Source organism: Ovis canadensis, chromosome 8 (genome assembly GCF_042477335.2).
Source record: "Ovis canadensis isolate MfBH-ARS-UI-01 breed Bighorn chromosome 8, ARS-UI_OviCan_v2, whole genome shotgun sequence".
Taxonomy (NCBI): domain Eukaryota; kingdom Metazoa; phylum Chordata; class Mammalia; order Artiodactyla; family Bovidae; genus Ovis; species Ovis canadensis.
In genome coordinates, this window is record NC_091252.1 from 97,099,258 (window position 1) to 97,123,911 (window position 24,654).

The window sequence follows — 24,654 nt, forward strand, 5'->3', positions numbered from 1 at the left end:
CTTTGTGACAATAAAGAAATTGCCTGGCAAACAGTAACAATCCTCGAAGGCTGGCAAATCACACTTGCCTATGCCATCTTTCTAGATTAAAATGCTTGTCTTCGTTTGTCAGTGGGTTAGGGAAAAGTGTCTAGTCTTTGAAAGGCAGAACGCCATGAAAATGTATACAATGTATAGCAAGAATGAATACTATCAGACCCATATAAGGGTCCCCATGGGCTTCCCTAGTAGCTCAGCTGGTAAAGAATCTGCCTGTAATGAAGGAGATCCTGGTTCAATTCCTGCGTCAGGAAGATCCCCTGGAGACGGGATAGCCTACCCACTCCAGGATTCTTGGGAGTCTCAGCTCAGATGGTAAAGAATCTGCCTGAAATGCAGGAGACCTGGGTTCTATCCCTGGGTTGGGAAGATCCTCTGGAGGAGGACGGGAAAACCCAGTACAGAATTCTTGCCTGGAGAGTCCCCATGGACAGAGGAACCTGATGGGCTACAGTCCATGGGGTCTCAAAGAGTCATACACAACTGAGCGCCTAGGCACAGCACAGCACAGAGATTGACATATTAGATTCACAAAACCAACAAAAGTCTTCCCAGGTGGCTCAGTGGTAAAGAATCTGCCTGCCAACACAGCAGACATAAGTGACAAAGGTTTGATCCCTGGGTTGGGAGGATGTCCTGGAAAAGGGAATGGCAACCTACTCCAGAATACTTGCCCAAAAAAATCCCATGGACAGAGGAGCTTGGCAGACTACAGTCCATGGCGTTGCAAAGCGTTGTCAACGACTGAGCAAATGAGCATGCACGCATGCAAATATCAAAAAGAGATATCAACAGCACTCAGTGACCAGTGCCGTGTTTCACACAGGGACTCTGGTCTGAAACAGGTGCCCCATCAGACCAAACCTGAATCCGTGTGCACCGCCGACTTGCTGACTTAGAACCTGAGCTCCGTCTGCGTCCTATTTGTCCCCACACTGCTCTCGTCCATCGCTGGTGTCAGGGCCACGCTGACAGGGCCCTCTGTGGTCCACATCTGTGATTGATCCCCAGCTAATCTGCTCTTTCAAAATACTGCAAGGAGCCAAGGGGCCCTTTGAGCAAGTCCCAAGAGGAAAAAGTTAAAACAGCATCATCCTTGTCCTTTTTTTTTCCCTTATTGAAACTTCATTCCTATCTATGTTGTTCCCAGTGATGAAACACAGATTGTCAAGAGCCAAAAATTATTTGCATTTTCTGATGGAATATGGCACTGTCTACTGGAACACGCGGAGACAACCCCGCAACACTGCACACGACTCGAAGCTGAAAGGCAACGAAAGCTTAGAAGCCTGAGAGAACAGCCAGAGGGGTTCCATCATTCCTCATTACCCTAGAACACTCACTGTTCTAATTTGCTCCTAATCCTGTGGTAGAAGTGACGACAGTCACAAATAAATAGGCTAAGGAAAATAAAAAGCCCCACTTCAAAAGCAGAATAAGCAGAAAGAACGTAGTCATGAGTAGGAAGTCTCCAAAATATGGAATGAGGGACCTAAGTTCTGTTTTGTCTTTAATGATTGTTGTGGTAGCCCTGGATCTGTAAATTTAGATTCATTTTAGTTTCAGGGCCAATATCAGGCCTTTTGATCATGTGAGTAGTAAAAAATGGCTAAAAGTTATTAAGTGCTCAGTATAAGTCAGGCTCTGGTGCAAGCACTGCAGAAACCAGCTAGGGTCAAATCTGTGAGGCAGGTAACCCATCAGTCTCTATATTATAAATGGGGAAATCGAGGCCCAGTGTGTCTGAAACTTCAGTGTGTGTAATTGACCTGTGGACTTTATTAAGCGGCAGATTCCGATTCAGCAGGTCTGGGAAGTAGGCCTGAGGTTCTGCCTTTTCGACAAACTCCCAAGCGATGCTGATGCTGCTGGTTCACAGGCCATACTTTGAGCAGCAGAAAGGAAACTGTCCAAGGTCACAGAGCTGGTAGGAAGCAGAGAAGGGGCTCAGTCAGCCTGGCTTCAGAGCCTGGGCTCTTTGCCACTGAGCTTCATATCTGTGTCTCAGACATTGCTCCCAGGGATACTGCGCATGGTTCAAGGACTGGAAGCAAACACCCGTCACCTTTCCTAGAGTATTTTTCAGCAACAACAAATATTTATTAAGGGCCTACTACCAAGAAACAGGTACTGTGGTAAACACTCAGGATACATAGAACCTTCCAGGCTCAGAGGAGTTTCATTTAACCCACTAGCCAAACAACTGGCCATTTGGTTCCCAAGGAAATTACAACTCCACAGATGGACGGAATAGCTTCCCTGGTGGCTCGTTTCTGAAGAATCCGTCTGCAATGCAGGAGACACAGGTTCGATCCCTGGGTCAGAAAGATCCCCTGGACAAGGTCAGCCTACCAGAGTATTCTTTCCTGAAGACAGACTGAATATTCTGGTTAGTTTAATTGCTCTTCACAGAGAAGGCAGGGCATTAGCTGTCAAAGAATCAGACTGTAATTACAGGCCACTACCAACAGAGGTGTTGAATTCAATTTAATCTTTGGGGATTGAGGAAGAACTTTCATGACCGTACAGACATTCAGGAGTATCACTTGGAAAAGTAATTATCGTTCAACAGATTTACAGAGTGTATGTCTGGGCTTCATTCTATGGTATCACCTAAAGGGTGAATAAAAAAAGAAGGTCATGATGGTTTGTTTACTTGTCATGGGGGTTTCCAATTTCGTTATAAAAAACACAGGGAATGTTTTGCTCTACTAATGGGGCAGCCTGGATGGGAGCGGGGTTGGGTGGAGAACGGATACATGTATATGTATGGGTGGAGAACGGATACATGTATATGTATGGCTGAAGCCCTTCACTGTTCACTGGACTCCGTCACAACATGGTTTGATAGCCGGCTATTCCCTGATACAAAATAAAAAGCTCATTTCTTTAGTTGCAACAAATATTTCTGAATTAGGTGTAAAATTTTTTTGAAGCTCCCGGTCATACAAACCAAGACCTTCCATAAATGTTTCACAAAATTTAGTTAAGTTTTACAAGAGTTTATTATAAGCAGTCAATTTTTATCACTTAATTTTCAATTTTTTTCTTTATCTTCTTTCTAAGCAAATCACACACACACACACAAAACGAATCCAGACGCCTGCTTGCCTTTCGGGCACAGTCTGGATTACTCAGAGTGCCCCAGTGAGCCCCAGGACAGACTTCACCAGCTGAAAATACGCTACCTCAGCGCCCTCTCTCTTGTCAAGAGCAAATCTGGCCATCCTGGCACTGGGCAGAGTCCTCTGAAAGTCCTCGGGGCTCCAAGAGCAAAAAGGGGGCATTGAGGCCCCACACGCCCTAGAGGCCGTGCACAAAGGAGCACACAGTCATGTTAGCCCTCACTGAGTCCGGGGTGCAACTCTCCTTCCACTGTTAGTCACACTACTACTCTGCAGACAGGACTTCAGAAAAATCGAAAACGTCCCAAGGTCCCCAACACATACCACGCCGAACCTTCACAACTTCAAAACCACCATTTCCCACCACACTCCGATGGCTCATTTCTAGCTGCTCGTGTTCTGAAAGAGACAACAGCCACCCAGAACGCTTCCACAGACTCAGGTGTGACCCAGCCAGCAGGAAGAAAGTGCAGGGTGAGACGGCCGGCCTCCGTGCGTCCTCTCTACTTAGGGCAGAGAGCTCAATCCGTCCAGCTCGCAGGGACACACGCTGAGGTCAGTGGCTCACCCATGTAAGCATCTGGGGTTTCCTGTTTGGCGTATTCTTTCTCACCCAGACACTAGGCACTCCAATCCAACTTTACTGGACTGCATATCTCTTCTGTATTTAAAGGAAAAAAAAATGTGTAATGAATTGCGAAGAGGTGGACGCAGCTGAACAGCACCAACTGGTTGACACACATACTGATCTGTGTGGAGTGCCTGATGATCTAACCTTGCCTTTATTGACTTCTGAGGCTTAGACTCTGACGGGTGCTCTGAATACTCCACGGCAGGTCACACCATGCTATCTGCTGCTGCTGCTAAGTCACTTCAGTCATGCCCGACTCTGAGCAACCCCAAAGACAGCAGCCCACCAGGCTCCTCTGTCCCTGGGATCGTCCAGGCAAGAATATTGGAGTGGGTTGACACTTTCTTCTCCGATGCATGCATGCATGCTGAGTCACTTCAGTCGTGCCAGACTCTGTGCGACCCAATGGACAGCAGCCCACTAGGTTCCTCTGTCCACAGGATTCTCCAGGCAAGAATACTGGAGTGGGTTGCCATTTCCTTCTCCAACCATGCTGTCTACTCGCAGGTATTCACCATTTAACCCTGCCATATGTGATGAGATAGAATTGTGAGTCATTTTATATGTTGGTTAAACTTTTTGGCAGTATGACAGACAATATATCCAAGACCAGCCATACTCCAGGCAGTGAAGGTCGGAAGTTTAAGAGACGTATTTGTATCTGATGCAAAAATGTGACAAGTAATTAATTACACAGCAGGAAGTCATCCCTCGGTGTCCATAAGGTGTTCGTTCCAGGAACCCTCTCAGACATCAAAATCTGGGGATGCTCATGTCCCCTATACAAAACGGCGTTACTTTTTGCATATAACCTGCACTTATCCTCCCACGTATGTTAAAACATATCCAGACCTGAGTTTGAGCAAACTCTGTGAGATAGTGAGGGACAGGGAAGCCTGGCGTGCAGCAGTTCATGAGGTTGCTGACAGTTGGATGCTACTTAGCAACTGAAAAAGAACAACAGATTACTTACAACATCTAACACAATGTGAATACTATTTAATCATTTTAAATACAATGTAAATGTTATGTTGCTAAGTGATTGCCATATACAAGTTTTGCCTTTGGGGACTTTATGGAACTTATTTCTAAATATTTTTCATCCCTAGTTGGTTGAATCTGTGGATATGGAACCCAGAGATGCGGAGGGCCAACTGTATTTATAAAGATGTTGGCAATTTGATCTCTGGCTCCTCTCCTTTTCTAAAACCAGCTGGAACACCTGGAAGTTCATGGTTCATGTATTGCTGAAGCCTGGCTTGGAAAGTTTTGAGCATTGCTTTACTAGCACATCTTAGTTGCTCCCAAACTTGGGCAACTGTGAATAAGGCTGCTATAAACATCCATGTGTAGATAATTGTGTGGACGTGTTTTCAGCTCATCTGAGTAAACAACATGGAGCACAATGGCTGAACTTCGTGGTAGGTTAGTGAGAATCTGTCAAATCATCTTCTAGAGTGGCTATACCATGCCAACTTTTCACTCTCCTCTTTCACTTTCATCAGAATGCTTCATATATAAAAGGTAATTATGAGACTCATCTGCTTACTATGGGTTGATGTGATTTGTCCACCTGTCTTTCCCAGCCTTTTCCCCACCTGGTTGAATACTCTAGGTAGGACTCACAGTTTAAAGGTGGGGAAACATTTGCTATAGGGCAGCACTACTCAGAGTAATGGCAGCACAAGCGTTTCTGAGTCTCTGTTCTTGGCTAACAGAATCGGACCTTCTGGTTCTGGAATAAGCACTGAACAAACATTCTCACTAGTGTTTATGAGTTTGCAGGAGAAAAGGGGACGACAGAGGGTGAGATGGTAGGATGACATCACTGACTTGACATACATGAGTTTGAGCAAGCTCTGGGAGTTGGTGATGGACAGGGAGGCCTGGCGTGCTGCAGTCCATGGGGTCACAAAGAGTCCGACACCATTGAGCAACTGAACTGAACTGACGCTGGCCTCATAGAGACACAAATAAGGAACCAGAGTGCAAAACAGAAGACAATGAGAGGAATGCGCGTTCGGAAGAGGGGATGATTCCACTTCAGAAGGTTACGGGATCACTCCTTGCCGTTGAAAGTTTTCAGCTCGATGCAGAGTAAAGTCCTTAATTTGACCTGCACAACCCCCCTTATTTTGCCTGTTCCTTACCACATGTAACATAACTTTTGCCTCCCCTACAGCACAGGAAAGGTGTCGGGGGAGCTCACTCCTGAGCTCAGGTGATGCAGGAAGAAACACAACGGCGTGCTGGCGAGCGGGCGTGCCAGCGCGTGAGGCCCAGGGCGTTCCCAGCCCGCAAAATATGTGCAGCTCACAGGTCACCACTGGTTAGTGGGTAAATGAGAAACAGGTGACGAGAGGTCAGACTACACGAGGGCTGTGTGGAAAGTCAAGGTTAAAAAGTCTGTAACCAGAAACAGTCAGGAGTCTTCAGGCCCTTCTCACACTGGTACTGTACGGCATAACTTTATACCAGTTTCTTGGACTGATTGTGTTGGCTGAAATGATTATACATTTCACTTAAAATATAAGTAGACTATTAGACATCTAGAAGAATTTTCTGACTTTACCTGAATTTTCCATAGTATACCTGTGATGATAGAAAGAGAATATTTTCTTCACTAGAAGTATAATCTACAGAGAGAACCAGTGGAAGGTGTCAATAATTACAAATTTATTAATCGTAAAATAATACTCTCAAGAAGACTGAAGGCAATTTTATAATAAAACAAACTAACCAGACTGAACTTCTAAAATCTTCAGATACAAACCCAGTTACCAGACAGTAGATTCACATACATTAGCAAACACTAAAGTATCTGAATACTTACAAATGACAATTATTCTACTTATATTACTATTAATGTTCAGGTAATACAAGTAAAGGTTTAATTTTCATCTAAAGATTTTGAATTCATTCATAGTGATTTTCAGTTCTACTGTAGCCTTCTCCTTTTCTATTCATTATCTCAGTTTAGGGAGTTTGATATTGATATTGAAACTCAAACTAAAAATCTTAATTTATCTACTTAAAAAAATAACTCTAACACATAGAGAAACTAGATGCAACTTTGTTCTTTATTTTTCGCGTCTCCTGCAAGTGTATTATCATACTTTCAAAATTTATGAAAGAAAAAAGAAAGGAGGAAGAAAAAAAGATTTCCTATCAGATATGTTAGGAAAGCTAATTCCAAACTCTTCAAAAAGAACTTTTCTTTTTGTAAACATGTTAACCTGTGTCACACTATGGGAAATTCCCTCATATATACCTTTCAATTCATTAATTCTCTCTTTGGCATTGATAAATTGCTCTTTTCAGCAATCTGCTGAGAATTTTTTTTTTTAATTCCAATAGTTAAATTTATATTCTATCCAGTAGCTACCTTTTTCTATTAGGTCTGTTTTCTGTTTTGATCTCCAGTTAATTAACATTAAACATACCTGTATTGTATTCTGTTTCAAACTGTCCTTTTATTTTCTCACGTTTTGGGGGAACCAGTCTTGTGGCTTACCTTATGTGCTCTCCTCCACTCAGGGCAAAGTACTCCTCTGTTTGATTTATAATGTGTATCCTGAGGACTGCTTCAGCAGAGCTGGATTATCTCAGGAGCTGTCAATGCCACACCCTCTGAACCCTCTCTGGAATGCTTTTGCCCACATCCTGCTTGGAATTTCAGAAGTCCCAAAGCTTGGGTCTGGTATTTATATTACTTCATCACTCTGGACAACAAAGGAGCTGCAGAGGTTTAGGCTGGTCTCATTTCCCCCTCGTTCCCTACTTGTTTTTCCAGTCTCCTCAATACCCAAGACATGGGAAGGAAAAAAAGCCCAACACAACCACCTCAGGCTCAGCAGGACGGCGGCTCTTGCACTTAAATTCTTGGTTTATCCATTCCTCTAGTCAAAGACAGCTGTGTTTTTTCCACTTCTTCACTTATCCCTGGAAAATTTTGTTTTTGTTTTTTTCTTAAATCTGATTTATGATTTTATAAATATTTATTAAATTTTACTTAGTAATTTTAGCAAGGGGCCTCCATCTTGCTGGTCCCAGATGTCTCTGACCCCGTGAAAGTCATCCCAGCCCAGGATGCTGCTGTCTTCAGACACTCCATGTGGGAGAGAAAGTCACTGTTACTATCCAATGTTTCCTGTCACCTACTCAAAAACAGTCCTGTTACACCTTTGACTATTTAGACTGGAGAGGAAAAACGAAGGGAAACATGGAATATTGTCAAAATAATGAAGAGCTTGTCATTCTTGCCAAAGCAAACTTTTGAAATAGGCTGCACAATACAGACAAGGAAAACTTCTTAAAACACAAAAGGATGTAACCGACATTGTTATTTTTTCTCATGACCTAAAAAATGACTAAAGTTACTTCTGAAGTTCTCTTTCTACTTTAAAAAAAATTGATCTATTTCATCAGAAACATCATCAATCAAAATGCATTTTAAGTAAGTAAGCACAGAAGAAAAGAGAAAGGCGCAACTGAGAGGGATATACAGTGCGCATATTGTGAGCCCAGCACAAGGCGTCCCATGAGTCCATCACCCCTAGTACCGCCAAACGAACAAACGAGGACTATCACTACGGGCCTGACACTTTGCTCATCCTTTATGTTCATTCCTAACTGGAAAGCTCTGCTTTGCCGTTCTTGTTAAATGCGTCACCTCAAATCTTAGAGTAACAAGACTCTCCTTCTAGCCGTGCCGCCTTCCACTGATTTAGAGCGTGTTGTGATCTAGGTATTCACACACAGAGTGAGGCCGCTCTCTGCGGAGACTTCAGCACACAGAACCCGGCGCGAGGCACGGAGAGAGGCATCGGGTACCTGGCTTGCGGGTGGACGAGGCGCCGCCCTCCTCGCTGTCCTGCAGTATCACAGCCAGGCCCACCGAGTCGGCGGGGAGCACCGAGCTGCTGAGGTCCACGCGAGTCAGGCTCTCGGGCTCCCTGTCAGAGCGCCCCCAAGCGGGCCGCGGGCTGTCCCCCTGAGGTGGGTGCCCTTCTGGGTCTTTGCTCCGCGGTCTCAGCACAATGTGAACGATGCTCTGCTGATCCAGGTCACAGCTCTGAGTGAGGGAGACAAAATCACAAGAAAGCAGGCGCTGAAGCACAGGTGGCGCTGAACTTGTCTTCAGTTCTACACAGCAATATGCTTCAAAACTGATTCACCAGAAACGGCATGCCCTTATCATTATCAAATTTAAATACTAGCACCCCTTTCTGTTTTTTAAAAAGTACAGAGAGTTTGTTATTACCAATGACAGGGCAATTTTCTCTAGAATTTACAATACACTTATTTCCAGTAGACCCCACAAATACTCCAAAACCACTAGCAATCACACCAGCAGGCCGATGAAGTCAGAGGAGAGGTTACCCACACTATTCTGATCTTTCACTGTTTCATCCCATCTCACAATTAAAACCAGTGAACATCTACAAAAACATTCTGCAACTATATCCTGATTTGTATAACCACAGCTAGCATCATTCCACTGGTGGAAAACTGAAAGCATTTCCTCTAACACCAGGAACGAAACAAGGATGCCCACTCTCGCCACTTCCATTCAACATGGTTTTGTACGTCCCAGCCATGGCAAGCAGAAAAGAAACAGAAAAAAAAGAATCCAAACTGGAAAAGAAGTAAAACTGTTGGTGTTTGCAGGACATGACACTACACATAGAAAATTAAAGATGCTACCAGAAAACCATGAGAGCTCCTCAATGAATCTGGGAAAGATTCAGGGGGAAAAAAAAAATAATAATAACTCATGGGAATCTCTCACAATCTGATATACTAACAACAAAAGAACAGAAGGAGAGATTAGGGAAACAATCCTATTTAATATCACAACAAAAAGAATAAAATGCACAGGAGTTAGGAATAAACCTACCTAAGAAGAAAAAAACCTGTACTCAGAAAACTATAAGATACCGATAGAAGCAATCAAATACAAAAGAAACAGGTGGAGAGATACAGCATGCTCTTGGATTGGAAGAATCAGTATCACGAAAATGACTACACTACCTGAAGCGCCCTACAGATTCAATACAAGGCCTGTCAGATTACCAACGGCATTTTTCACAGAAGTAGAACAAACAATTATACGCTGTTTATGGAAACACAGTAGATCCCAAATAACCCAAGCGATCTCGGGAAAGAAAAAGGAAGATGGAGGAATCGGGCTCCCTGACTTCAGACTATACTACAAAGCTACAGTAATCAAGGCTTTAAAATTCAGTAGAATTAAATCTGGACATCAGCTAATTTGCTAAGACAGAAGCTAGACCCACAAATCACGTCTCAGTTTCAGAATAGCTACCAGGTAGACACGGTTGCTCATGTGTCTGTCACTTCTCCCACAGAGCAAGGACCCTGCTCTCTCAAACCGCCCCCCCACGACTGTCATTCTCCTCCCTCTTCGGGAATTTAAAGAACACCCATACAAAATACAACAATACTGGTAACAACTATACACCTCGACGCACCCTCGAGTGCTGCCTTGTCACTATCATACTTTTACAGGGGAATTAACTGTAGTGTATTTTCTATGTCAAAGACAAAAATGGCAATTATTTAGGAAGGCATTTCAAGGTTGTTTTTTTTTTTTCAATGTGATGGTTAACAAATGTTTTGTATGGCTATTGCGAACAATGAGATACTGTGGTGAAAGACAGCATGAGCTTAGGGCAATCAGTGGGAGTCAGAAGAACCAAAAATCATTCCCACTGCTTTCTCCCTCTTGTGTTCTCGGTCACCTCCACTGTGATGAATGAACACAAACGCCAATTTATATTAATGGGATGAGAATAAAAACTGTTCCTTCAACTTGATCTTTCGTTTAAAAAAATACAGACTTTGAAAAGACAGGAACTTTGTGATTTATGCTTTGAATTTATTTCACATTTCTTACGGCTACTTTTCATTATGATCAAAGATATGATACTACACAGAGATATTGAAAGGCCCCCCTCTCTGGTTGCCAAAGGCTGAGGAATACAATTACTGGGAAAGGTCAATTAGCCGCACACTAATTAGCTGCTGTGGGTCTCAGCCCTGTCACCCAGGATGTCCCTCCCACCGCAGGCCCAGGACCGTTTCACTGCTCATTAGGACCTGCACAGAGGGAGCTCTGCAGGGAGGGGTGGGGACAGAGTCAACTGACTGCTCCCCTCAGCTGCGCAGTAAGGGGTTTATTGTGAGAAGAGGTCGGCGCTGTTTGCACAGCTGAGTTCTTTCGGGGCTTCCACTCGTCCAAGATCACACTTTCCAAAATACAAAGGACGACAAGCTAGACAATTCTTTGCCTAAAACCAAGTTAAAACTGTTCTCTATTGCAAACTTTATAAGAAATGCCTCCCAAGTGTCCTTTCAAAAAACTAAGATCATGGCATCTGGCCCCATCACTTCATGGCAAATAGATGGGGATTAGAAACAGAGACAGACTTTATTTTCTTGGGTTCCACAATCCATGTAGACAGTGACCGCAACCATGAAATTAAAAGATGCTTGCTGCTTGGCAGAAAAGCTATGACAAACCCAGACAGTGTATTAAAAAGCAGAGGCATTACTTTGCCAAAAAAGGACTGTTTAGTCAAAGCTGTGGTTTTTCCGGTAGTCATGTACAGATGTGAGAGTTGGGCCACAAAGAAGGCTGAGCATTGAAGAATTGATGCTTTCAAACTATGGTGTTGGAGAAGACTCTTCAGAGTCCCTTGAGATCAAACCAGTCAATCCTAAAGGAAATCAGTCATGAATGTTCCTTGGAAGAACTAATGCTGAAGCTGAAACTCCAATACTTTGGCCACCTGATGTGAAGACCTGACTCACTGGAAAAGACCCTGATGCTGGGAAAGATTGAAGGTGGGAGGAGATGGGGATGACAGAGGAGGAGATGGTTGCATCTGACATCACTGACTCAATGGACATGAGTCTGAGCAAGCTCCAGGATGTGGTGAAGATCAGGGAAACCTGGTGGGCCGCACTCCATGGGGTCATGAAGAGTCGGGTACAACTGAGTGGCTGAGCAACAGTCCCTGCCCACACGTCTGCTCTCTACGGCTGTGTCTCCACTGCTGCTCTGCCACATCTATGTTGTGTACGTGTGTGTGTTAGCTGCTCAGTCATCTGATTCTTTGCGACCCAGGGGATTGTAGCTTACCAGGTTCCACTGCCCATGAAATTCTCCAGGCAAAAATGCTGGAGTGGGTTGCCCTTTCCTTCTCCAGGGAATCGTCCCGACTCAGGGATTGAACCCACATCTCCTGTATTGCAGGCAGATGCTTTACAATCTGAGCTACTAAGGAAGCCCTAACCGTACATATACATATGGCTAACTCATGCTGATATGCATCAGAAACGAACACAAGATTGTCAAGCAATTATCCTCCAATTAAAAATAAACAGACGTTTATAAAACGAGTAAGTGAAACATCGGGATGGCTTGTGATGATGGCCACTCCTCTGCCCTTGCCTTCTCCTGTCTTGCTCTCCCCTTCTTCTGCCCCCCCCCTTCCCACTTACCCACTCCTCCTGGGCTGCCATTCTACCCAGGCTTTCTCACAGCAGGGAACTCCAGCAGGCCTGTCACTGCTCGTTCACAACCAAAGAGAAGCAGTGGGCCCCTTGCTTGGTTTCACCCCAGTGTCCAACTAAGAAAAGCCCACTGTACAACTAAGAACCAACCGAAACGATACATCTGTTGCTTGGAGGTTGTAAGAAGTTGGTAGTAAGCTGGAACGGAACCACTGTGTTTTATCCCATGGCTTTTAAACAGCCTCAGTTCAGTTCAGTTCAGTTCAGTCGCTCAGTCGTGTCCGACTCTTTGCGACCCCATGAATCGCAGCACCTCAGACCTCCCTGTCCATCATCAACACCCGGAGTTCACTCAGACTCATGTCCACCGAGTCGGTGATGCCATCCAGCCATCTCATCCTCTGTCGTCCCCTTCTCCTCCTGCCCCCAATCCCTCCCAGCATCAGAGTCTTTTCCAATGAGTCAGCTCTTCGCATGAGGTGGCCAAAGTACTGGAGCGTCAGCTTTAGCATCATTCCTTCCAAAGAAATCCCAGGGCTGATCTCCTTCAGAATGGACTGGTTGGATCTCCTTGCAGTCCAAGGGACTCTCAAGAGTCTTCTCCAACACCACAGTTCAAAAGCATCGACTCGTCAGTGTTTAGGTATCACAAACAAAATTGCTCTTATTCATCAATTCATCTACTAATATTTATTGAGTACCCACTATATGCTAAGTACACAAGTACTTTGTATGTAAAGTACCATTATTTGGGGGTTCTTCCTGTTTGGAATAGACTGTTATTTTGAACATAATAATAACTCAATAAATGTGCATTGACTCACTGATTAAATTTAGTGTAGAAAATACTATTATTTGAGCTCTTTTGAAATCTCTACAAGAATGCCTTCAGAAAAGTTGCATTGTTAGAACAAATCAGCATCAGGATATCCTCTTAGTAGTGATGGTATCAAATATAAAAACTGTATTGGAGGATCATAATGTAAAGTTGAACAATACACCAAATCCTTTTTAAACAAAAAAGGCAAGTTTAAAGGACCTGTATAACATATTTAAAATAGAAATGTACTTTTTTTAAGCTTAATCAGATAATTTTCAACCCAACTTGTAAAGAGAGGCCCAAAGAGTGTTTGCTTCTAGAAAATAATCCCACTACAGCATTAGAGTAAAATGAAGTGCTTGACTTCTTTGCATGAGGTGACCAAAGTATTGGAGTTTCAGCCTCAGCATCAGTCCTTACAGTGAACACCCAGAACTGGTCTCCTTCAGAATGGACTGGTGGATCTCCTTGCAGTCCAAGGGACTCTCAAGAGTCTTCTCCAGCACCACAGTTCAAAAGCATCAATTCTTCGGCACACAGCATTCTTCACAGTCCAACTCTCACATCCATACATGACTACTGGAAAAACCATTATCTTGACTACACGGACCTTTGTTGGCAAAGTAATGTCTCTGCTTTTTAATATGCTATCTAGGTTGGTCATAACTTTTCTTCCAAGGGCAACAAAGAAAATGCTTACCTGGAATCAGTGAAAAGCCAGAGTGGTCGTGTTTTGAACTACTGACCACTTTAAATCCAAAAAAAAAAAAGACAAATAGAAGAATCTCTCCCAGATAAAGCAGCAATAGGTGTTTCCTTATGGGGTCACACAGCTACCACAGAGCTGTAAGAAATGACTCTTGATGGGAGAAACATAATCAGGGGCCGCTTATTCGTAAATACTACAAGTTTCTCCCTGTGTCAAGGAAACGCCCTATTGCCATGTAATACCATGTAGCTCCTCACCTGGGCTCATTCAGTAAATCGGGCCTTTCAAGTCCCTTGGGCACAGGCCTGAGCCTGAGTGACTTCACAGACAGAAGGAAATAGTCAGCCTCTTTAACAGCAAGGAAGGAACGAGAGCTGACAGGCATTCATATTTATTTTTTAAACAACGGGTGCAGAGATAAAGATTCACACCTTGCTATAAATTCTTTAAGTTTCCAGCCTCATGTTTAAAATTTGAGATATAAATACAACACATTGTTACTTATGTCAGCTCCTGTTTCATAATCTGGATATCTTATGTCACAGGCAACAATTCTTTTACTGAGAATAAATAAAACATGAAACTGCTATCCTCTTGCACACCTGTACACCAAGCAGATGCCTCTTTGAGTTGCTCTGCAGACCTGGCTGTTAAGAAGGCATGTGAGTCAGTTCTAATGAGATGCATGAACCTAGAGCCTATTATGCGCAGTGAAGTGAGTCAGAAAGAGGAAAGTGGATATTGTATATCAATATATACCTATGAAATCGAGAAAGATGGTGTTGATGAACCTATGTGCAGCGTAGCAACGGAGCCACAAACAGAGTGAACAGGTAGGAGGAGATGGAGATGGGAGGAAGGTTCAGAGGGAGGAAACGTGTGTATGTATGGCTGATTCATGTTGATGTGCGGCAGAACCAACAGAATATTGTAAAGCAATTATAGCCCAATTAAAAATAAATTTTTAAAAAAGGCATTAAGAGCTTGAGTGAATTGGGACAAATGCCTAGACTCTGTCATTTGACTGTAGGAAACGATAAAAGGTATTCATTCTTTCTGTTTCAGCAGTTGGTCCTAACTGATTCCTTAGTGAGAGGCTTTATTTTCTTGGGCTTCAAAATCAATGCAGATGGTGAATGCAGGCATGAAATTAAAAGACACTTGCTCCTTGGAAGAAAAACTATGACAAACCTAGACAGCATATTAAAAAGCAAGACACTATTTTGCTGACAAAAGCCAGTTTAGTCAAAGCTATGGTTTCTCCAGTGGTCATGTATGGATGTGAGAGGTGGACCATAAAGAAAGCTGAGCACTGAAGAATTGATGCTTTTGAACTGTAGTGTTGGAGAAGACTCTTGAGAGTCCCTTGGACTGCAAGGAGATCCAACCAGTCCATCCTAAAGGTAATCAACACTAAATATTCATTGGAAGGATGGATGCTGAAGCTCAAACTCCAATACTATGGCCATATGATGCGAAGAAATGACTCACTGGAAAAGACCCTGATGCTGGGAAAGATTGAAGGCAAGAAGAGAAGGGGACAACAGAGGATGAGATGGTTGGATGGCATCACCGACTAAATGGACGTGAGTTTGAGTCAACTCAGGGAGCTGGTGATGGACAGGGAAGCCTGGTGTGCTGCAGTCCATGCGGTCGCAAAGAGTCGGACGTGACTGAGTGACTGAACTGAACGGAACCTCTCTTTCATTTCAGTTTTCTTCCAACTAAAGGAAATATAATGGATTGAATAGTATCTACTTAAAATGCATGCCCATCAGGAACTTTAAAATTTGAACTTATTTGAAAAGAGGGGGTTTGTAGATGTAATTGCATAAGGATCTCAAGAGGAAATCATCCCGCATTTAGGGCCCACCCGACAAAAGTCCATCTAGTCAAAGCTGTGTTTTTTCCAGCACTTGTGTTTGGATGAGAGAGTTGGATCATAAAGAAGGCTGAGCACCAAAAACTTGATGCTTTGGATTGTGGTTTTGGAGAAGGCTCTTGAGAGTCCCTGGGACAGCAAGTTGATCAAACAAGTCAATTCTATAGGAAATCAATCCTGAATATTCATTGGAAGGACTGATGCTGAAATTGAAGCTCCAGTATTTTGGTCATCTGATGGGAACTGCCAACTCATTGGAAAAGTCCCTGATGCCGGGAAAGATTTAGGGCAGAAGGAGAAGAGGGTGTCAGAGGATGAGATGGTTGGCTGGCATCACTGACTCAGTGGAGATGAATTTGATCAAACTCCAGGAGACAGTGAAGGACAGGGAAGGCTGGCCTGCTGGCAGTCCATGAGGTAGCAGAGTCAGACACAACTGAGCAAATAACAACAACAATTCTTTTGACACTTAGTTGGAGGAGATTTAAGATCTTTAAGAGGGAGAGGTGAGGAGAACTATTGGTAGCAGCCCCATCAGGAGCCTTCTCATCTTTGCTTCACTGTGATTAGGTAAGAAGCCCCGTGGTCTACCCAGGATCACTGAGTTTATACCCCTTATCCCAGGGTGACTAATAATAGCTCTCCTTGAACTTTCGAAGTCTCCTAGTCTGAAGGATAAATCATACAGTCATCCTGCTTGTGGTTGCCTATTTATGACACACAGTAGATGCTCAAAAGTAAATTTTGTAGTACTTAATAAAATAATTACAACAGCATATCTACCATTCTGTGAATTATCTATATGCTAGGCATTGTGCTTAGCATGTTCTCATTGTACTCTGTACAATGCCATGGTGAGATGGGAACCATGAATAACGTCATTTTAGAGATGAGATAACTGAAGGAGAAAGGCATGAAGTTGTTGCCAAAGGTTATACCTAAGTACTAAGTGGCTGAGCTAGAATTATCATTTGGTGTACTAATCACTGCTTACCAATCCCTGTTATCAACACATTTAACCTCACCCGACACTTCCACCAACTCCGTCTCAAGTATCATGTTCAGTATTTTCACAAAGCCACTTAGAGTTCAGGAAGACAATGAATTAGCCAGGATTACACAGACATTTCTAAGCAGGTGGGCTTCTATCCAGGTTAAAATGTGCATAAAAACCATCTGCGGGGCCAAGGTACCAACAGCTTTTCCTAGTGCGTCTTGCACCTGCAGAATCACAATCTGGGGGGCAGGGAGGAGCCCAACAAGCTGCTGCGCTGGGAGCGATCCTCCCTGGACTCTCTATGTGCAGTCAGGTCGGGAATCTCCGCCAAGGGCCAGAGCCAGACTGCAGCCTCTCGATCCCAACTTTGCTTCCCCGCTTGAGACTTTCCGTTCTGGGTGTACAGGCACCCTGTACTGAAGACTTGCACCCTCCTTCACCTCTGCTCCAGCTGGCCACCTGGTATCTCAGACAAGGATGCTTCTACCTTGGAGGCAAGACAAGGATGCTTCTACCTAGCCTAAGACAGACTCTAGAACATTGCAAAACACTTTGTAGGAAACTCGGGCTTTCCGATGAAAATGCTTTTTAAAAAGTATGCACAAGAAGGAAACAGCAAATGGATAAATATCCACAGATGAGAGGGCAATTATATATGTGGACACTACATTTGTACATATACATATATCTGTATACACACGTGTGAATAAATTTGCACATCAGGGGCTTCCCTGATAGCTGAGTTGGTAAAGAATCCACCTGCAGTGCAGGAGACCCCAGTTCAATTCCTGGGTCTAGAAGATCTGCTGGAGAAGGGATAGGCTGCCCCCTCCCTATTCTTGGGCTTCCCTGAAGGCTCAGCTGGGAAATAATCTGCCTGCAATCGGGGAGACCTGGGTTCTATCCCTGGGTTGGGACGATCCCCTGTAGGCCACCCACTCCAGTATTCTGGCCTGGAGAATTCCATGGACTGTATGGTCCATTGGGTCACAAAGAGTCAGACACGACTGAGTGACTTGCACTTCACTTCACTTCATGAATGTACATGTACTCACACAAACTGACATGTTTGCTTTTAAACTGGAAAATATTACGGGGAATTTGCTACTTTTAATCATTTGCTATAAGTTCAAAGGCTACAAAAAGAATATGAAAATCATGGAAGAGATTAAAGAGGGCAATACGTATGATTCTATAACTAAATACAAGAGTGAAATGTAATATACATTCAACAAGTATTTTGTGATCATGCTATTTAGCAGGTTGTGCACTATTCTTTATAGAGTCTAAAACAGTCATTAAAACAAACTAACAATTTCCCTCCCAGATCAATGTGTTATTTTTGTTTGCCGGAAACTAGAGACATGATTCTAAGATTTCATATAGAAAAATAAATGTGCAAGAATATCCGGAAGCGTTCTGTAAAGAGGAGCAACGATAGGTGTGGCCACGGGAGGCATTAAATGTCACATAAGATCCCTATTTTCAACCATATGACACAGGAACGTGACTAAAGGCTTACTTAATGCACTACAAGAAGTCCAGAAACATAATCAATGTTTTGGAAATCTGACATAATAAGGCCATTGTCGGGTTATTAACGGGCCTAGTTTCAATACTGCTGTGTCTCAGGGGATGGGGAGGCCCGAGGAAAGGGAGAGACATGGGGGAACACCCAGTTTATGGAGCTGTCAAAACACACACATTTATCAAGCATTTGCCATCTTACATGGGTGTGGCTGGTAGCACCCCAAAAAAATCACAGGAGTAGCATCAAAGATCACTTATCATAGTTGACCCTAAAAAATACAATAATAATGACAAAAACTGAAATATTATGAGGATTATCAGACTGTGAAACAGAGACCCAGTGTGAGCAAATGGTGTTAGAACAATAGTCCTGACGGGCTTGCTTGAGGCAGCATTGCCACAAAGCTTCAATATGTAAAAAACACAGTTATCTGTGATGTGCAATAAAATAAAGCACAATAAAATGAGGTATGCTTGGAGCTGTATAAAATACATTTTAAATTCAAGCTTTGAAAACTTGAAGTTTTCTTGCTTCTATCCTTGTTTATTGTAGCCTATTTGTTTCATATCCCAGAAGCAACTTTTTATTTTCTTTAGCTGTTTTTTTTTTCTTCCAGATTTCTGGTTTATTCTTCCACTGTATAACTTTAAAAATAAAAACATAATCTGAAATGTATATGTGTGTTCATGTTTTAAGTCTCTTTCTTAGATAACAGCATATTTTATACAATATCAGCAAATTCTTTTTTCAGCTAATAATGCACCCTAGATCAACATGCGGAGAAGGAAATGGCAACCCACTCCGCGGTGTTCTTGCTTGGAGAATCCCAGGGATGGGGGAGCCCGGTGCACTGCCGTCAACGGGGTCACACAGAGTCGGACACGACTCAAGTGACTTAGCCGCAGCAGCAGATCAACATGAATCAGCCATAGGAATACAGAGGTATACATGTTTATATTTGGCAGAAACCAACAAAATTCTGTGAAGACATTATCCTTCAATTAAAAGATACATAAAGTTAAAAAATAATAATTCACCCTAGAATCCATTCTGTAGCTGTATATTCAGATTTTCATTATTCTTTTTCATCTAATGTGTGGATAATTCAGTTTGTTCAATCAATACCTTACTTTTCCCAAAATTTTTAAATAAAAAAAATTAAAAACAGCACATCTATGAATAGCTTTGCGTATGTATCTTTAAATATTTTTCTTCCAGCACATCAGTACCAGACCTGCCGCACAGAAGGGGCCTGGGAAAATCAACACTTTCACAGCAATGAGTCCACCTAACACCCAAACCTTGGTTTCTAAATATCTGTTCTCACTAAAACGAACTTGATGAGAAATAGATGTTCTCAGCAAGTTCAAGACAGAAAGAACACCGAGTAGCCGGAACAATGTGTCCGTCTTGCGTGTGGTAGCACCTCATCAAAATCAACTTCCTGCCCTTCCGGGCAGCTAGCTGACTACATCTCCCACCTTGCTTTGCACTCATGGTTCTCCTTGGCAGGCATTTCTGCCAGTGGAGTATAAACCGATGTGATACAATAAAACGTCTGATCAGTGGGTGGGTAGGTAAAATACGAATATACAGAAAACTTGAGCAGGATATTCACGAACAAAGATGGTGCAAGTGAGGCTGGGCAGCATGCCCACACTACATCATCAGGCTTTGGGAGTGAAAATAAAACTTCTACTCTGCACAGCTAAAGATTAAAAATGATATCATACGTTAAAGTTAAAATTAGTAGGTTGAAAAGGAAATTAGTTTATTTATTTTAATCACTAATTACTTTACAAGATTGTGGAAGCTAATTAGTTTACAATATTGTGGTGGTTTTTGCCATACGTCGACATGAATCAGCTGTAAACTTACAGAATGCTACTTCAGGGAATAGATTTTTATCTTATTTATTTGCTGACTAATTGCTGAATCCATTGTCTTTTAAACATTGTTATGTTCTTTTTAATATTTTTATTGTTTTTAGTTATCTTTGTAACTATCAGCCTCAATCTTCATGTTTCCAATGTTAGAAATCAATTATTCTTCCTCTCTGCTTATCACCTCCATACTCCTTATACGTGTTTTTAATCTTCATATTGCCTAAAAGTTAGCTAACATTTTGAATTTACTTTTAGAAAATCTTCGGCCCATCAACATTATCCATACAGTGTGGCACCAATAACATTTATCATTTAAAATCATCATAACTAATAAGGAAATACCGTAGTTTCAAACCTTAAAGTATCATACTTTTTGATAAGTATGATAGTGTGATTTGAATGGCTACTATCACAATATCCCAATCTTTGAGAAAGACGATGGTAGAGCATTAATTAGTACACTCAGTTCTTAGGCATCAGCAGAATCCCTTATCTACATGTTTCTTTTAACATCTGGCCAAGTAGCTGGGCTTTAAACTGATTTTCCCTGTAACTTTGTAACAACTCAGTGAAATAAGCATTAGAGGTGGGAAAACCAGAGCTCAAAGAGTTGCAAAATTTACCCAAATAAAAATAACTGGATTTGAAACCAAGTTTATCTTATTCTAAAACCACTACTTTTGACTATTCTCTTTCTCTTACCAAAGAATGAGTGATCAGCTATGATTATCCATCCAAACCTTGCTTCATTCTATAATCAAAACAGTTATAAAGGTAGAATTTGGATGCATTTAATATAAATTCTCAAATTGTTCTAGATCATCTCAGAAGGTTGCTTAATCTAATGGTCCACATTTTTGAAACTCTGAGAAATGATGACAATATATATGGGACGCAAACAAGGGATTTTGGCCTTGGAGATGAGCTAAAGAGATGGAGAAACCCACAAACTGCTGGAAGATATAATTCGAATGGACCTTTATAGTAAAGGTGATGTGTCTCCCCAGTTAAAAATCACTGCACATAAGGAAGATATTTTTGAAAAGAATGTATTTTTTTCTAATATAATATAGTCATGAAAATGATTATAACATGCTGTGTGGGAAAATGCTTAGGGAAAATGCTTATTCCCTAAGTGATACTTTAGGTGAAAAGTGAAAGTGTTAGACACAGTCCTGTCTGATTCTTTGTGACTCCATGGACCATCGTCTGCCAGGCTCCTTGTCCATGGAATTCTCCAGGCAAGAATATTCGAGCGGGTAGCCATTCCCTTCTCCAGGGAATCCTCAAGATCCAGGGATTGAACCCAAGTCTCCTGCACTGCAGGCAGATTCTTTACATCTGAGCTCCCAATGCTATCTGTTTAGAAAAATTTAGAAATGCAAATACTACAGATTCAAGCAGACCTGAGGATAATAAAAGGTTTGATTCAAGGATTATTTTTCTAAAATCCCCATTATTAGCATCATTCTTTTCTGTTTCATATGGTTCATTCCAGGAAACCTCTATTCAACTGAAAAGCATTAACTGGGAGGGATAAATTAAGAGCAAATTACTACATATTTGGTTATCATAAACAGAAATACTGTGAAAGAGTGGAACATGGGAAAATTAGTGATCATAAAAATGAAAGAGAAATGGTTGATGCAGAATATGTAGCTGAGATGGGGAAACTTATGCTGATCATTTCAGAGGTAAGCGACCTCAGAGAAGCCAGAGTCCCAGTAGCAGGTGGAATCTAGGAGCTTAGGGTGAGTCCAGCATGCCACGACTCAGAATTGCCCCACCACACCACCCAGGCCAAATATTTCAGCTTTTGTCAGTCCTGAACTGTGCGCAGGTCTCCTTCCCCTCTCTGCCTGGGGGTGGGCTCCACTCCAAACCAGGTAGCCCAGAACCACTGTGCTCGCCACATCCTGCCCTCACCCTACTGGTACATTAAGCCAACAGGGAAAAGGCTACCACTGTGCCACACTAAAGAAAAAAGACAGTGAAAGTTGCTAAGTCATGTCCGACTCTGCGACCCCATGGACTGCACAGCCCATGGAATTCTCCAGGCCAAAAACTGGTAGTCATTCCCTTCTCCAGGGGATCTTGCCAACCCAGGGATTGAACCCAGGTCTCCTGCTTTACAGGCAGATTCTTTACAGACCAAGCCACCAGCGAATCCAGGCAGGCAGAATTCTAAGACGGCTCTCAGTATTCTTACTCCCTGGTCCACACACATTATTTTTAATCAATCCTTCTCTATCAGTGTGAACAGGAACTGTGAATATAATAGATATACATAATACTATATATATAGATATCATGCTGCTGCTACTGCTGCTGCTGCTGCTAAGTCGCTTCAGTCGTGTCCGACTCTGTGCAACCCCATAGACGGCAGCCCACCAGGCTCCCCCATCCCTGGGATTCTCTAGGCAAGAACACTGGAGTGGGTTGCCATTTCCTTCTCCAATGCATGAAAGTGAAAAGGCAAAGTGAAGTCGCTCAGTCGTGTCCGACTCTTAGCGACCCCATGGACTACAGCCTACCAGGCTCCTCCATCCATGGGATTTTCCAGGCAAGAGTACTGGAGTGGGGTGCCATTGCCTTCTCCAATATATATATCATATATAATATAATAGACAACACTCCCATGATTACTATGTCATATGGAAAAGGAATGCAATTAAATTACTGTAGATGTAATTAAAATCCCTAATCAGTTGACCTGTTAAGCAAAAGGGAGATCAATTCCAGGTGGGCCTGAACTACAAATAAAGATCCATAGGTGAGCTCTGTGAAAGAGAGTCTGCAGATCAGAGGCTAGGATTGAGAGGGTGGGAGGCTCTTGCTGGGCTTGAAGAAGCAATCACCACAGTTTTAACAGCCATGAAGAAATGAATTGTTCCATCAAACAGGTGGGCTTGAAAGAGGATCCAAGCCTCACAGGAGGCCCCACTGCCCCTTGATCATAGCTTTGTGGGATCCTAATCAGAGGCCTCAGCTGAGTCATGCCGGACTTGTGGGACCCATGAGCAAACCACATCCTTATACCATGATGCCGTTTACACACATCTGACATGTTCACCATCCCTGGGATGCTTGCCATTGCCTGTGCCTGTACACTTCGGCTATGGTATCAGCTACTTCGGAGGAGAGCAGAAGCCCACTGAGGATAAAGGAACAACGCTTTGTTGCTGTTGTTTTTAACTTTCAGTACAGGCTCTTGAAGCTCATTTCCACAGCATTGTTGTGAAATCCAACATTTTTTTTTTTTTCATTTTCAAGGCCATGTTAGATGGGATAAATGTCTGACTCTTTTCGTGACCCCGTGGACTGCAGCCTGCCAGTCTCCTCCATCCATGGGATTTTCCAGGCAAGAGTACTGGAGTGGGTTTCCATTTCCTTCTCCAGGGGATCTTCCCAACCCACGGATCAAACCCTGGTCTCCCAGACTGCAGGCAGACTCTTAACCATGAGCCACCAGCGAAGCCCCCAAGGTTTATCTCAAATGAAGGTGTAGGATGTAGCAAATGGAAGCTCCTGCCCAGGGACCCGGGGCTGCTAGAGCAGCTGTAACGAAGCGGCACAGATTGGGTGTTTCCATGACAAGCTATGTGTCAGCTCAGGACTCTGGAGGCCAAATGCAAAATCAACATGCAGGCAGGGGTGGCTCCTACTGAAGGCTAGGAGGGAAACCTTGTTGGCCGCCTCTCTCCTTGGCTTGCAGATGGCTTTCTCCTCGCTCTGTCTTCCCATCAGCTTCCGTCTGCATCTGCTGCTGTGCTCAGTAGCCCCACACTGGGTTAGGGCCTGTCCTCATGACCCTTTTAAAGACGACGGCCCCTGTCACTAAACAAGGCCACCTGCTCACGGACTGGTGATTATACTTTCAACAGATTTTCTTTGGGGCACTCAATTCAGCCCCAAACACATCACCTGAAACATGTGTCTTTCAGAGGAAGAACCTAAGACTCTTTTACTTTGTCCTCAAATCCATCTTCTCTCACTAAGTACGTAAGAATCGTGCATGGTGAGAAGTTGCCTTATGTCTAAACAAGCCTGGATCATATCAGATAAAGTTGCTTGCTTGCTTGAACACAGCATATCATATTACTAAATAAGGCTTCATTGAATAGGACTATTAAACAGATGGGCCCATCAGTTTTTCCAGTGTTGACTGGCTTCTTATTGACTTAATCATTTTGTGGAAATAAATCCAACATAAGTATCAGATTTTTCTCCTTGTGAATATAACTTAAATCCTTGATTTAAAACATTATACCATACTCCTATTTTAAGTTTGATTTTTCAAATAATACTTTTATATCCTACCATGTTGAGTTGAACACATGCTTAAAGCCTCATATTTATTTTTCAATTGAGTCACTAACATTATGACAATATTAATGCCATAGGTTTTCCGATCAAAGCAGATCTCATATTTTCAAAATGAAAAACTCAATACTTAAAACAAAAAGTATTATACTTAAAGAATTAAAAGCAAT

At 42.7% G+C, this 24,654-nt stretch overlaps 1 protein-coding gene across 2 annotated transcripts in view; it reads right to left on the minus strand.

The window, feature by feature from the left end:
• The window catches only part of PRKN (parkin RBR E3 ubiquitin protein ligase), a 1,209,893-nt gene that overhangs the window by 832,287 nt on the left and 352,952 nt on the right, over nt 1-24,654 (minus strand). For both annotated transcript variants that reach the window (XM_069598877.1, XM_069598876.1), the window contains exon 3: nt 8,629-8,869. In XM_069598877.1, coding sequence (XP_069454978.1) covers nt 8,629-8,869 — 241 coding nt within the window. The remainder of the gene's footprint in view (nt 1-8,628; nt 8,870-24,654) is intronic.